This window comes from Heterodontus francisci, chromosome 24, assembly GCF_036365525.1.
Source record: "Heterodontus francisci isolate sHetFra1 chromosome 24, sHetFra1.hap1, whole genome shotgun sequence".
Taxonomy (NCBI): domain Eukaryota; kingdom Metazoa; phylum Chordata; class Chondrichthyes; order Heterodontiformes; family Heterodontidae; genus Heterodontus; species Heterodontus francisci.
In genome coordinates, this window is record NC_090394.1 from 34,208,120 (window position 1) to 34,224,506 (window position 16,387).

Below are 16,387 nucleotides of genomic sequence, written 5' to 3' on the forward strand. Positions count from 1 at the left end.
TTAAACCCAAGAGCTTTATCTACCTCCTTCTTGAAAACATACAAAGTTTTGGCCTCAACTGTTTTCTGTGGTAGTGAATTCCACAGGTTCACCACTCTCTGGGAAAAGAAATTTCTCCTCATCTCAGTCCTGAATGGTTTACCCCATATCCTTAGACTATGAACTCTGGTTCTAGACTCCCCCACCATCGGGAACATCCTTCCTGCATCTACCCTGTCATCAAGTCCCGTTAGAATTTTATAGGTTTCTACGCGATCCCCCCTCACTCTTCTGAACTCCAGCGAATATAATCCTAACTGACTCAATCTCTCCTCATACGACAGTCCCACCATCCCAGGAATCAGTCTGGTAAACCTTTGCTGCACTCCCTCTATAGCAAGAACATCATTCCTCAGATAAGGAGACCAAAACTGCACACAATATTCCAGGAGTTGCCTCACCAAGGCCCTGTATAATTGCAGCAAGACATCCCTGCTCCTGTACTCGAATCCTCTCGCTATGAAGGCCAACATACCATTTGCCTTTTTTTACCGCCTGTTGGACCTGCATGCTTACCTTCAGCGACTGGTGTACGAGAACACTCAGGTCTCGTTGCATATTCCCCTCTCAGTTTATAGCCATTCAGATAATAATCTGCCTTCCTGTTTTTGCTACCAAAGTGGATAACCTCACATTTATCCACATTATACTGCAGCTGCCATGCATTTGCCCACTCACTCAACTTGTCCAAATCACCCTGAAGCCTCTCTGCATCCTCCTCACAACTCACCCTCCCACCCAGTTTTGTGTCATCTGCAAATTTGGAGATATTACATTTAGTTTCCTCATCTATCATTAATATATATTGTGAATAGCTGGGGTCCTAGCACCGATCCCTGCGGTAGCCCACTAGTCACTGCCTGCCATTCGGAAAAAAGACCATTTATCCCACTCTTTGTTTCCTGTCAACCAATTTTCTGTCCATCGCAGTACACTACCCCCAATCCCATGCGCTTTAATTTTACACGCTAATCTCTTATGTGGGACTTTGTCGAAAGCCTTCTGAAAGTCCAAATAGACCACATCCACTGGCTCCCCCTCATCAACTCAACTAGTTACATCCTCGAAGAATTCTAGTAGATTTGTCAAGCATGATTTCCGTTTTGTAAATCCATGCTGACTCTGTCCGATTGTACCACTGTTCTCCAAGTGCTCGTCTATAAAATCTTTGATAATGGACTCTAGAATTTTCCCCACTACCGATGTCAAGCTGACTGGTCTATAATTCCCTGCTTTCTCTCTACCTACCTTTTTAAATAGTGGGGTTACATTAGCTATCCACCAATCTGTAGTAACTGTTCCAGAGTCTATGGAATCTTGGAAGATGACCACCAATGCATCCACTATTTCTAGAGCCACTTCCTTAAGTACTCTGGGATGCAGACCATCAGGCCCTAGGGATTTATCGGCCTTTAATCCCATCAATTTCTCCAACACCATTTCTCTACTCATACGGATTTCCTTCAGTTCCTCTCTCTCACTAAGCCCTGTGTTCCCCAACATTTCTGGTATGATATTTGTGTCCTCCTTTGTGAAGACAGAACCAATGTATGCATTTAGTTGGTCAGCCATTTCTTTGTTCCCCATAATAAATTGCCCTGTTTCTGACTGTAAGGAACATTTGTCTTCACCAATCTTTTTCTCTTCACATACCTATAGAAACTTTTACAGTCAGTTTTTATGTTCCTCGCAAGCTTGCGCTCATACTCTATTTTCCCCTTCTTAATCAATCCCTTGGTCCTCCTTTGCTGAATTCTAAACTGCTCCCAATCCTCAGGTCTGTTGTTTTTTTTGGAAAATTTATATGCCTCTTCCTTGGATCGAATGCTATCTCTAATTTCCCTTGTAAGCCATGGTTTGGCTACCTTTCCCGTTTTACTTTTGCGCCAGACAGGAATAAACAATTGTTACAGTTCATCCAGGCGCTCTTTGAATGTTTGCTATTGCCTTTCCACCATCATCCCTTTAAGTAACGTTTCCCAATCCATCATAGCCAACTCGCGCCTCGTACCTTCGTAGTTTCCTTTACTAAGATTCAGGACCCTAGTCAGAATCAACTATTTCACTCTCCATCTTGATGAAGAATTCTATCATATTATGATCGCTCATCCCCAAGGGGTCTCACATAACTAGATTGCCAATTATTCCTCTCTCATTACACAATACCCAGTCTAGGATGACCTGTTCTCTAGTTGGTTCCTCAACGTATTGCTCCAGAAAACCATCCCATACACACTCCAAGAATTCCTCCTCTACGGTATTGTGGCTAATTTGATTTGCCCAATCTATATGCAGATTAAAGTCACCCATAATTACAGATGTTCCTTTATCACATGCGTCTCTAATTTTCTGTTTAATGCCATTCCTAACATCACGTCTACAGTTTTAAGAATCAGATTGTGCATTCAGAATCTTCTTTAGAAATTACACCGAACTAACAATGAATATGAGCAATGGGAAGGAATTGATCTTTAAATAAGGCACACTAACTGGGATCACATTCATTACGATTAACATAGTGAAACATCCCAAGGCATTTCACAGGTGAGTTGTAAAGCAAAATTTGACAATGAGTTACGCATTGAGATTTAAGGACAGGTGACCAAAAGCTTGATCAAAGACATAGGTTTTAAGATGTGTCTTAAAGGAGGAGAGGTAGAGAGGCAGAGAGGTTTAGGGAGGGAATTCCAGAGCTTAGGGCCTAGGCAGCTGAAGGCACGGCCGCCAATAGCGGAGTGATTAAAATCAAGGAGGCACAAGAGGCCAGAGTTGTTGTTGCTGTTGTAAATAAGGCTCTCATGCACTTTCATGAGGCATCAATATCAACACAACATGATTAAAGAGACTGATTTGTGGTTTTCATGGAAAAAACAAATTGTAAAAATTGGTAAAAATACACAAAATTCCATGTATCAAAATGTAATTTGATTTTATCAGTTGACAGTAAATCAGTGATCCTGACTATAGTGAGCAGGAGACCACTTGAGAATTACAGGTCAGGCCATTGGTTTTCCATGGTCATGGGAAAATGGCTGGCATCACGGAATGCGATGGCCAAAAACGCCAGTGAAAATCAGGAATCCCATGTATTAAGAAAGGAATTGGAATTATTCAGTCACAGGAGACACTGCTTGTAATTATTTCTAATCACTTTGGAAAAGGAGGGATTGTAAAAGCATCATCACCAGCTTTTTAAAACAAAACAAGTCCCACATCTTAGCTATACCCATTAGATCCTGCAATGCTACGCTCTGCCCCTTTAAAGATCAACCAATCCAGGGAGTGGGAACTTTGATGCAAACGTCTCCACATCTTCCTTTAGTTGTCTGATCTTGCTCTGGTGGTCCTTGTCGGTCAGCATCCTCTCTTTGAATTCCTTGAGCGGTGCCTTTGCCCCAACGTGTCTCTGAATCTCCAATGTTATCTGGATCCCTGTAGAGGCAAAAAAAACCCCTGGATTTCAGCAGTCAGAAATGGGTCCAGCTTCCTACTCATCAACCTCACAGTGACACCAGGTACCTGAAGGGTCTACCACATAACAGTAACCTTGTCAGCTGGGATGAACCTCCTGACCCTTCCTCCAAGTGGGAGAAAGAAGAGGGGGAACTCTGGACAATTCATTGATCATTTGGCTGACCATATTATAAGACTGCCCTGACCCCTCCTCCAGCTGGTATTGGCTCTTCCTCCCCCGAACTCTGCTCCAGTTGGCATAGACCCGCCCACCAACTGATCAGCACACTGATCTTTGTGATTCAGTCACACGCAGTGCTGCATTCACCCTCTCCCTCTGACAAAAGCTTCCGAAACCTCGCTGTTTAAGCTCCGGGGAATATTGGCGCTGCCTTCTGAAGTCCACGGCGACTCTTCAGTTTGCCCGGTCCGTGCCAATTAACTTTACCTCTGTGAATAAAAGCTGCCACTGTCTGGAAATCTTCCTCTTGTAACCCTCGGGAGGTGAGGGCTGGTGTCCCCAGGCGTAGGCCACTGGGTCGTAAGGCACTCTTGTCACCTGTAGGACAATGACAGGTTAAAATCACCTCACTCCCACTTCATTACTTCACATTTTTCCATGGTCAGAGACAAATCTACACCAGTTTTTTTTTCTTTTTTGTTGTGGTTATAGGAACAAGAGGAGGCCATTCAGCATCTAAAGCCCGTTCCATCATTCAGACAGAACCTGTGTGATCTATATAGTAACTCCATCTACCCAGACCCTTGGTACTGCATCCCTTAATATCCCTTTCTAACAAAAATCTATTCTCAGTTTTGACATTTTCATTTGAACCCCAGCCTCAACATGTTATTGGAGGAGACAGCTCCAGATTTTCACGACCCTTTGTGCAAAGAAATGCTTCCTGACATCACCCCTGAACTGCTAAGCACTAAATATAATGTTATGCCCCATTATTCAGGACTCTCACACCAGAGGATAATAGTTTCCGGAGTGATTAGTTGCAAGGTTTTTCAGTTGTCCTACAGCGCTGGTCCACCTGTATCGGGGCCAACGCTGACAACCTTAAAAAAAATTTCTATCGAAATGCATGGCATTACATTGACGTGTTATTTGCCAGACTCGACTATTCCAGTGTTCTCCTGGTCAGCCTCCCATCTTCAGCCACCCTCAATAAACCTGAAGTCATCTATAAATCTGCTGCACCAATCCTAACTCACAGCAATACCCTTCACCCATCACTCCTGTGTTCACTGATCTACACTGCCTCCCGATCCAGCAATGCCTCAACATTAAAGTTCACCTCGTCCAGTTGAAACGCTTCCATGCCTCACACCTACCTATCTGAACTCTAGACAGTGAGCCCTGCATATTCTCTGAACTCGGGAGTGTAAGCCCTCCATGTTCGCTGAACTCTAACCTGAAGTCCGGGGCAGTGTCAGACCTGGAAGGAATCGGGACTGGAAGGAGACCTATAAAAGAAAGAGCGGGGCTCGAGGCCCTTCACTAACCTGAAGTCCAGGGCAGCGGCAGACTCTCTGACTGTTTCTGCACGCGCTCTGTTTGGATTTAGTGTAAAAAAAGGAATAGTGACATCACTAATTCTGTGCGCTGATTGGTGGGTGGGTGGCAGCTGTTATTGCTGAGGATAGTTGAGATTGATTGGAGTTAAAAAAAAGTTTCCTTTTAAAGTAAAGCCCCAGGATAGCTACCTGTAAATTATTAGAATTTAGTATTAGTATTATTAGTATTAGTATTTACTGGCTATACTAGTGCTGTTTGCATGGAGTGAGGCTGTAAGTGTGGGTATTTTCATTGGCTGGGGGCGGTGAAAGGTGCCCTTTGGTCTTTTTCTTTCTCAGCCTCAAAGGTACAGGGGATAAAAGCTGATTGTAAAAAGCTGGTAAGTTATTTCAACGAGCAAGTTTTCATTGTAAAGTTAAGAAATGGCAGGGCAGCTTGGCCAAGCGGAATGTACCTCCTGTGCAATGTGGGAAGTCGTGGAAGTGCCATGTGAGCTTGGCGAACATGTCTGCAGAAAGTGTCCTGGTTGCAGAAGCCTGAGCTTCGGGTTTCAGAGCTCAAGCGGCGGCTGGAGTCACTGTGGCGCATCTGTGAGGTGGAGGACTATGTGGATGGCTCGTTTCAGGAGGTAGTCAAGCAGGTGCCCAGGGAGGGGGGAGTGCTGGGTGGTTGCCAGATGGACAAAGAAGTCAGGGCAGATAGTGCAGGAGTCCCCAAAGGACATCCCACTTTCTAACTGGTATTCAGTTTTGAGTAGCGATGGGAAAGAGGGTTCCTCTGGAGAATGCACAGAGTCATAACCGGAATATCATGGTGACTCAGCTGTCCTGGGATGGAGAAAAAGGGACAAGAGGGCAATAGTGGCAGGGGTTTCTATGATTAGAGAAACTGATGGGTATTTCTGTGGTCACAGACGTGATTCCAGGATGGTATGTTGCCTCCCTGGTGCAAGGGTCATAGATATCACAGAACGGTTACAGAGTATTCTAGAGGGTGATGGTGCACAGCCGGAGGTCGTGGTCCACATTGGTATCAATGAGATAGGTAGAAAAAGGGATGAGGTCCTGCAAAAAGAATTTAGGGAGCTAGGTAGCAGATTAAAAAGTAGGACCTCAAAGGTTGTAATCTCTGGATTTCTTCCGGTGCCACGGGCTAGTGAGTATATGAATAGGAAGTTAGAGCGGATGAATGCATGGTTGAGGAGATGGTCCAGGAGGGAGGGCTTTAGTTTCCTGGATCACTGGGCCTGTTTCTGGCAAAGGTGGGACCTGTACAAGTTGGACGGGCTGCACCTGAACCGGAATGGGACCAACATCCTTGCTGGGAGGTTTGCTAGTGCTGTTGGGGTTTAAACTAATTTGGCAGAGGGATGGGATACAGAGTGGAAGCACAGTAGGGGGTGATATACAATCAAATATAAATAAGAAGCTAAGTCAATCTGGGGGGCAGAGTAAATGTAGATCTGTTGAGACTCAAGCAAATAATGCAAGGTTGGATTGTATCTATTTTAATGCAAGGAGTCTTACTAGTAAGGCAGATGAATTGAGGGCGTTGATTAGCACATGGGATTATGATATTATTGCCATCACTGAGACATGGTTGAGGGAAGGGCAGGACTGGCAGCTTAATATCCCAGGGTATAGAATCTTCAGACGTGATAGAGGAGCAGGTAAAAGAGGAGGTGACATTGATTAAAGAGTCAATTACTGCAGAAAGGAGGGATGATATCCTGGAAGGTTCCTCTAATGAGGCCATATGGGTAGAACTTAAAAATAAAAAGGGGGCAATCACTTGGCTGGGAGTGTACTACAGACCTCCAAACAGTCAGGCAGTGATAGAGGAGCAGATATGTAGGCAAATCTCAGAGAAGTGCAAAAATAATACGGTAATAATAGTATGGGATTTTAACTTCCTCTATATTAGAGGGGATAGTATTAGTGCAAAAAGCTTAAAGGGGGCGGAATTCTTCAAGTGTATTCAGAAAAGCTTTTTGAGCCTGCACGTAGAGAGTCCTACAAGAGGAGCAGTAGTGCTGGACTTAATCCTCGGGAATGAAGCCGGACAAGTGGTAGAAGTGGCAGTGGGGGAGCATTTCAGGGATAGTGATTAAGATTTAAGGTAGTTATGGAAAAGGACATAGAGGGACCGGAAATAAAAGTACCGAATTGGGGGAAGGCAGATTTCAATATGATAAAACAGGATCTGGCCAAAGTGGACTGGGAGCAGCTTCTTATAGGAAAGTCTACATCAGACCAGTGGGAGTCATTCAGAAAGGAAATTGTGAGGGTTCAGGTCCAACATGTTCCTGTAAAGATGAAGAGTAGGACCAACAAGTCAAGGGAAACCTGGATGTCAAGGGATATAGAGGATTGGATAAAGAAGAAAAAGGAGGTATATGGCAGATTCAGAGCGCTGAAAACAGCGGAGTATAGAAAGTACAGGGGAGTACTTAAAAAAGTAATTAGGAGAGCAAAGTGAGGGCATGCAAAAATCACTGGCAGACAAGATAAAGGAAAATCCCAAGGCGTTTTATAAGTATGTTAAGGGCAGGAAGATAACCAGGGAAAATGTGGGGCCCATTAGGGATCAAAGAGGCAATCTGTGTGTGGAGCCGGAGGACATAGGTGAGATTCTGAATGATTACTTTTCATCTGTGTTCACTATGGAGAGGGACGATGTACGTGTAGTGATCAGGGAGGGGGATTGTGATATACTTGATAATATTAGCATTGAAAAGGAAGTATTAGCTGTATTAGTGGGCTTAAAGGTGGATAAATTCCCAGGCCCAGATGAGATGTATTCCAGGCTGTTATGTGAGGCAAGGGAGGAGATAGTGAAGGCTCTGACACAAATTTTCAAATCCTCTCTGGCCACAGGAGAGGTACCAGAGGACTGGAGGACAGTGAATGTGGTACCATTATTCAAGAAGGGTAGCAGGGATAAACCAGGTAATTACAGGCCAGTGAGTCTAACACCAGTGATAAGGAAATTATTGGAAAAAATTCTGACAGACAGAATTAATCTCCACTTGGAGAGGCAGGGATAGATCAGGGATAGTCAGCATGGCCTTGTTAGGGGGAGATCGTGTCTAACAAATTTGATTGAATTTTACGAGGAGGTGACTAGATGTGTAGATGAGGGTAAAACAGTTGATGTAGTCTACATGAACTTCAGTATGGCTTTTGATAAGGTCTCGCATGGGAGATTGGTTAAGGTGGTAAGAGCCCATGGGATCCAGGGCAATTTGGCAAATTAGATGCAAAATTGGCTTAGTGGAAGGAGGCAGCGGATAATGGTCGAAGGTTGTTTTTGTAGTGTACATTAATGATTTGGACGTGAATATAGGAGATATGATCAGTAAGTTCGCAGACGACAAGAAAATTGGTGGTGTTGTAATTAGTGTGGAGGAAAGACTTAGATTACAAGACGCTATAGATGGGTGGAATTGTGGCAGACGGAGTTTAATCCTGAGAAGCGTGAGGTGATCCAATTTGGGAGGACTAACAAGGCAATGGAATATACGATGGATGGTAGGACTCTAGGGAGTACAGAGGGTCAGAGGGACCTTGGGGTGCATGTCCATAGATCACTGAAGGCAGCAGCACAGGTAGATAAGGTGGTTAGGAAGGCATATGGGATACTTGCATTTATTAGCCGAGGCACAGAACATAAGAGCAGGGAGGTTATGATGGAGCTGTATAGAACGCTGATTAGGCCACAGCTGGAGTACTGTGTACAGTTCTGGTCACCACACTATAGGAAGGATGTGACTGCACTGGAGAGGGTGCAGAGGAGATTCACCAGGATGTTGCCTGGGCTGGAGCATTTCAGTTATGAAGAGAGATTGGATAGGCTGGGGTTGTTTTCCTTGGAGCAGAGAAGGCTGAGGGGGGACCTGATTGAAGTATACAAAATTATGAGGGGCATTGATAGGATAGATAGGAAGAAACTTTTTCCCTTAGCGGAGGGGTCAATAACCAGGGGCATAGATTTAAGGTAAGGGGCAAGTGGTTTATAGGGGAGTTGAGGAAAAGTTTTTTCACCTAGAGGGTAGTTGGACTCTGGAACACACTGCCTGAAGGGGTGGTAGAGGCAGGAACACTCAACATTTAAGAAGTATTTAGATGAGCACTTGAAACGCCATAACATACAAGGCTAGGGGCCAAGTGCGGCAAAATGGGATTAGTTTGGACGAGTGCTTGATGGTCGGTCCGTTGGGCCGAAGGGCCTGTTTCTGTGCTGTAAAACTCTGACTCTAACTCGGGAGTGTTCGTCCTGCATGTTCCCTGAACTCGGCAGTGTTCGTCCTGCATGTTCCCTGAACTCGGCAGTGTTCGTCCTGCATGTTCCCTGAACTCGGCAGTGTTCGTCCTGCATGTTCCCTGAACTCGGCAGTGTTCGTCCTGCATGTTCCCTGAACTCGGCAGTGTTCGTCCTGCATGTTCCCTGAACTCGGCAGTGTTCGTCCTGCATGTTCCCTGAACTCGGCAGTGTTCGTCCTGCATGTTCCCTGAACTCGGCAGTGTTCGTCCTGCATGTTCCCTGAACTCGGCAGTGTTCGTCCTGCATGTTCCCTGAACTCGGCAGTGTTCGTCCTGCATGTTCCCTGATCTCGGGAGTGTTAGTCCTGCATGTTCTCTGAATCCTGGATTATGAGCCGTCTGTGCTTGCTCTGCGAGCTTTGGAGTCTGCCTGCCAATGGCTGGATCAAACTACACAATGCACAGACCTTGAATTACCCTACAGCAGGCAGGATAAAATTGCCCATTCCAGTCAAACTGGTGGGGGGGGGTGGTGGGGTGGGGAGGTGTCTTGGTTCCCCCAGAAATCTAGTTCAACTCTTGTGGTGCAATTAAACACTGGCAACAGTTGCTCTCTAACTGCCCTATCAACTCCTTAAACACCTCAATTAGGTGTGTTGGTACTGGCTGTGGTGTTGCCATTTACACCTCCACAACAGCCATCCTTTGTTTCTTTACTTGTCCCATTACCATTTTTTTTTTGCCTTATACCATCATCCCCTTTGCCATTTAATCATTCCTGCTTTCCAACCTATCACAGACCTTCCCTTTTGTTCTTCATCACCACTGCCCCCCCCCCCCCACCCCACATCCCACCTTTTCCATGCCTCTGTACTTGCTTGAAACCTTTTACATCTCTAACTTTTCCATCTCTGATGAAAGGATGAAAATTTTAAAATCAAGGCATTTGCCATTCTGGGAGACAATATGGGACATCAACATGGCCTGATCAAGTTTGGCCCTGATCCAAATGAAGTGAATGACCTGAAACATTAACTGTGCTTCGTTCTCCACAGATGCTGAGGGTTTCCAGCATTTTCTGATTATATTTCAGATTTTCAGCATCTGCAGCATTTTGCTTTTGTCTCAATTAAGGGCCATGTTGTGGTCACTTGGACCTGACTGTAGCTGTGTTTTGACCTGAAGACAGTGTCAGGAAAATCCTATATGCCGAATGGGAAATATTAATTTCATCGGTTGGAAACTTACATTATACTTTCAACGGGAAAAACCCGACAGTAACTTTTAAATAGCTAGCAGCCAAGATGGTCACTGCCATTTACATCTGAAATACCAGGAGCTTGGACTGGAGACAAAAAGTCTAACAAGAAGCCCAGCCAGGACAATGGCTTGCTCTCAGTGACTGAATTACCTAGAATGGCTTCATTAGCACAGCAGTCAAGGCCGTCCTCACACACTGACTTTGAGAGAACCAACCCCCTCAGAGTCTGAATGGCCATCCTGGGGCAGGTAGAACCCTGAATTTCATTAGAAGATTCCAGAAAAACCTCATTAGAAACAAAGGGGATTGACAGAACCATGTGACCGCCTGTTCATCTCTGAGGAAACTGAGAGTTGTTACACAGACAGAAGACAAGCAGTAATAAAAACAAGAAATGCTGGAACCACTCAGCAGATCTGGCAGCATCTGTGAAAAGAGAAGCAGAGTTAACGTTTCGGGTCAGTGACCCTTCTTCGGAACTGACAAATATTAGAAAAGTCACAGGTTATAAGCAAGTGAGGTGGGGGTGGGGCAAGAGATAACAAAGGAGGTCTAGATTGGACCAGGCCACATAGCTGACCAAAAGGTCACGGAGCAAAGGCAAACAATATGTTAATGGTGTGTTGAAAGACAAAGCATTAGTACAGATTAGGTGTTAATACACTGAATATTGAACAGCAGCAAGTGCAAACCTGAAAAAAAACAGTGGGTAAGCAAACTGAACAAACCAAGATGAAATGAAATAAATGCAAAAAAAAAAGATTGTAAAAAATGTAAAAAAGAATGTAAAAAAAAAGGAAGAAAAAATAACTAAAAATGAAAGTAAAATGGGGGGCTGTCATGCTCTGAAATTATTGAACTCAATGTTCAGTCCGGCAGGCTGTAGTGTGCCTAATCGGTAGATGAGATGCTGTTCCTCGAGCTTGCGTTGATGTTCACTGGAACACTGCAGCAATCCCAGGACAGAGATGTGAGCATGAGAGCAGGGGGGAGTGTTGAAATGGCAAGCAACCAGAAGCTCAGGGTCCTGCTTGCGGACTGAGCGGAGATGTTCCGCAAAGCGGTCACCCAGTCTGCGCTTGGTCGCCCCAATGTAGAGGAGACCACACTGTGAGCAGCGAATACAGTATACTAAATTGAAAGAAGTACAAGTAAATCGCTGCTTCACCTGAAAGGAGTGTTTGGGGCCTGGGATAGTGAGGAGAGAGGACGTAAATGGCAGGTATTACACCTCCTGCGATTGCAGGGGAAGGTGCCATGGGACGGGGATGAGGTGGTGGGGGTAATGGAGGAGTGGACCAGGGTGTCGCGGAGGGAACGATCCCTTCAGAATGCTGACAGGGGAAGGGAGGGGAAGATGCGACTGGTAGTGGCATCACGCTGGAGGTGGCGGAAATGGCGGAGGATGATCCTTTGGATATGGAGGCTGATGGGGTGAAAAGTGAGGACAAGGGGAACCCTGTCACGGTACTGGGAGGGAGGTGAAGGGGTGAGGGTAGAGGTGCGGGGAATGGGTCGGACACGGTTGAGGGCCCCGTCAACCACAGTGGGGGGAAATCCTCGGTTGAGGAAAAAGGAAGTCATATCAGAAGCATCGTCATGGAAGGTAGCATCATCAGAGCAGATGCGTCGGAGACGGAGAAACTGGGAGAATGGAATGGAGTCCTTGCAGGAGGTAGGGTGTGAAGAAGTGTAGTTGGAGGTAGCTGTGGGAGTCGTTGGGCTTATAATGGATATTAGTAGACAACCTATCCCCAGAGATGGAGACAGAGAAGTCGAGGAAGGGAAGGGAAGTGTCAGAGATGGACCATGTAAAAGTGAGAGAAGGGTGGAAATTGGAAGGAAAGTTGATAAAGTTTTCCAGTTCGACGCGGGAGCAGTAACTGAATGTGCAACAGCAGAAAGCTGCATACTTTGCTTCCTCTCTCTCTTTCTCTCTCCCCAGAAAACATCAAGTTTGAAAACGGTCTGCGATTGGGGGACCCTCCAAGCCTACAGACTGCTACAGCCAGCACCCAGGGGAAGAGAGCCAACTACAGATTCTGCCATCAGGAAAACCCTCAGCAAAGCAATCCAGCCAAAATACACTTTAACCAACCAAGAACTTCAAGAATACAGCTTCAGCTGAGGACTACTGGATCACCCACTTTACTGACTGTATTTAAATTCCATTTATTCTAGACTTTAATCCAACCACCAAATCTATTTTCCCTCCTGTAATCTATTTGTGCGTGTGTGATTCTCGTGTCAATGTGTAGTGTATTTTTAATATTTTTAAATCGGGTTAGAGTGTTAAGTATAATAAACTTACTTCTTTCTTGTTTAAGCTCAAGAAAACATGTCTGATTGGTTCTTTCATGATCACCGTAAATGAAAAAGTTAAAACCCTCAGAGGTGGTAAGCACAAACACTGTTTAAAAGGAATAAACCCTGTTGCGGTCAAATAAGAGGAAGGGGCAAGAGGGGAGCCTGAGACCCCCTCCTCAGCTGGCCGTAACAACAGGTAGGAGTCTGCTCACTTGGAGTCAACCCTAAAGAACAGCTTAATGCTAAGACTTTCCTTTGAGGATAAAATTGGACTGCCACTCTGTATAAGAAAGTGATGTGCCTAGGACAGTTTATTCCTCCCGTCTGTCACTAGGCCGGTGGTGGTGCACCTCGATCAGATCTTGACTGCTACATATTGCAGTAAACTGACACAAGTGTCACCTGTGGCTCAGTGGGTAGCTCTACTGCCACGGAGTCGGAAAACCATGTGCTCTAGTCGCACTCCGCAGACTTGAGAGCATAATCTAGAGCAACACTTCCAGTGTAAGAAACCTCGGAAATCCCTACATCAGGTTCTCTTGTTAAATAATAAAAGCGAACTTAAATATTATGACTGATTGTTATATTTAATCTTATACTGAAATATTTTATACCTGCTTGTAATACATCCTGGGTAAAAGCAGCTAAGAGGTGACATGATGGGAAACTGGTTTGGTCCTTCACTGACCAAGTGTTTTTGACCCCGAAGGTTTTGAAAGGAACCAAATGGTAAAAAGTAAACTTCAGCAGAAATCTAGCAGTGTGTGCAAACAGGCAGCATACTGCATGAGAACTAAAAGATAAACACCTTGGCAGAATCTCAAAGACCCAGATATAGTTCGAGCTGAGACACTATAACTGGGTGCCAAGGCCACTATGTTTTCCCTGCTTTGGCCAGGCACTAACATTGGAATGCTGATAGGAGTCTAAGCGTGGGAAGTCAGGGATCTTGACAGTCTGGTGTGGCTTGAGTGGGCAGATGAATAAGTGACATCTTGAGTGAAGGGTTTGAAGGGTTAATTGATGCTATTACCCTGAGTACATTACTGACAGGGTGCTGCACTGTCGGAGATGCCTTCTTTCAGATGAGACATTAAATCGAGACCCCGTCTGCCCTCTAGGTGGACACAGAAGATCCCAGAGTAATATTCAAAGAACAGCAGGGGGGTTTTCCCTGGTGTCCTGGCTAATATTTATCCCTCAATTAGCATCACTAAAAGCTGATTATCTAGTCATTATCATTGACGGTAAAGTGCTTTGGGATGTCCCTAGGTCATGAAAGGTGCCATACAAATGCAATTTCTTTTCTGCAGGCAACTTGCCTATAACCTCTTCAATCAGCTAAAGAAACTTTATCATGCAGCTGGTGTCTAACGCACCCAGTTCCATCCCAGAGACCTGAATATATTTTTGAAAAAGTTAATTCAAACAAGTAGTTTCAAGGAGCAGCTGGTGTGGAATGGGATTCCCCTGTAGGAATGACTAGGAATCCTAACTTACACCAAGTCCTGGACACCCATCATCTCTGTGCTTGCTGACTTACGTTGGCTTCTGGTCCAATAATGCCTCAATTTTAAAATTCTCATCCTTGTTCTCAAATTCCTTCCTAGTCTCACTCCTACGTCTATAACCTCCTTAAACCCTACAACCCTCCAAGATCTCTGCATTCCTCCAATCCTGGTCTCATGGATCTTCCCTCCATAACTGGCTGCCTGGGTCCTAATCTCTGGATTTCCTCCCTAAACCTTTCCACCTCTCTACTCCTCTTTCATCCTTTACAACACTCTTTAAAATCTACCTCTTCGACAAACTTGTTCTAATATCTCTGTGTGATTCGTTGTCAGATTAGGTCTGGTAATTCTCCTGTAAAGTGCCTTGGGATCTTTTATAATGTTAAGGCTGCTATATAAATGTAAGTTGTTGATGCGTACCTGGACAGGTGTTCTTGTTGCAAGCAATGGCACAATTTTCCAGAACCTTCTCAGCTCTGCCCCCATCAGTGTCTTGGTTGCGTAGATCCACCAGAATCAGATGATTATCTGAACCTCCTGTATGAGAAGGACAAAGCAGAGCATGCAACCATTTCACATCACAATCCAGGAAAGCTCTGAGCACTCCAACACAGTGGGAATTAAACACTCAGTGTGTATATCTTTGAGGAGGTTACTGGGGTGAGTGGGGGGTGTTGTTAGAAGTGCTGTAGTTATTGAGGGAGAGTTGAGAAGTTACTAGAGTCACGATGAGTAACCTGATAGAAGCCTTTATGATTACGAGGGGCTATATCTCAGAATAGACTGTTTACACCAGTCAGTGTGAGAGCACAAATTAAAGACAGAAAAAAGAATTAAAGGGAAAATTAAAACAAAAAAGCCCTCACACCGACAAGTTCCCCTAATGGCTGCCTAAAATTGGCGATGGTCCTTCTGCATATGTAGACAAGGAGACTTATGCCTGTTTTAGGCCCCACTCTGCTAAATTGGATGTCGCACAGTAGAGTGGGGGCCAACTCTGCTCCAGCCAGGACTCTGAAGCACTCAATGCAGCCCAAGCAGTGGCTGCCAACAAAAGGTACATTTTTTTTTTAAAAGGCAAGAATGCTCCCCACTCCCTGCCCACCCACTACCCCTTCCTCCTGGCTCCACAGTAGCTGAATCAACCCCATTCCCCTGCTCATTGCCCCTTTATACCCCTCCACTCCTCCAGGGACTTGCCTGCAGAATGCCGTCAATGAGGCAAACAGCCCGATAATCATTTCCTCCTGCACAGGCAGATCACCCAATTAATATTAATATGGCCTTAAGGAATTTCAAAGCCAAAGTGTCTCTCAATGAGACTTGCTTCATTTGAAAATTATTAAACAGGACTTGGATGGAACCATCCCCATCCAGAAGGAAGCAGCTTTATGGAATAAGTCATCCAGAAAGCACCATCATGATGAGCAGCAGAAACAGGGTCAAAGCAATTGGGTCAGATTCTCAAGGAGAGATCAAGGAATATGGAGGAGTGAGGACTAGTTGGGATCTTGCTTAGCCTAAAAATCTAACATTCTACACAAATCCATGGAGGTATTTAAAAGAGAGGAATGCCACTGACAGAAACGGACTGTTAGGATATTCTGGTTTCATGCAGCTCGAACGAGGTTTTAGGGATAGTATCATTGGTTGGATGGGAGAGCACTCTCAAAGACATCGAACCCGGATTCAAAGCCACTATTGAGCTCAATCAGGCTTATCAACGCCATTGCTCATTAACTCTGCTAACCAGGACTGTATCTTGACCGATTCCTGCCAAGATTATACTTAACCCTTACATTCCCTTTACCTCAGGCTGCTCGACTGAAATAGAACCAGAAATATATTGATCAAAGTTCACAATGGGGAGAATTGCCCCTACAGGTTGGAGAGGTTTTTGGGGGAACGCAATGGGTTTTATTTTTGGAAATTAGTGAAGGAGGGCTTGTCTTTTTTTGAAACATTGAGAACCTAAATGAGCATCAAAGTCAAGAAAATAGGAAGAAAGATGAGTCATGGTATATTGGCA

At 44.9% G+C, this 16,387-nt stretch overlaps 1 protein-coding gene across 1 annotated transcript in view; it reads right to left on the bottom strand.

The window, feature by feature from the left end:
* Window positions 1-2,376: 2,376 nt before the first annotated feature.
* shmt1 (serine hydroxymethyltransferase 1 (soluble)) overlaps window positions 2,377-16,387 on the bottom strand; it is a 38,286-nt gene continuing 24,275 nt past the window's right edge. Inside the window, exons 9-11 of the mRNA XM_068055867.1 lie at window positions 14,779-14,895; window positions 3,941-4,051; window positions 2,377-3,471 (exon numbers count right to left, since the gene is read on the bottom strand). Of these exons, the coding sequence (XP_067911968.1) occupies window positions 3,299-3,471; window positions 3,941-4,051; window positions 14,779-14,895 (401 nt within the window). The 3' untranslated portion in view covers window positions 2,377-3,298. The remainder of the gene's footprint in view (window positions 3,472-3,940; window positions 4,052-14,778; window positions 14,896-16,387) is intronic.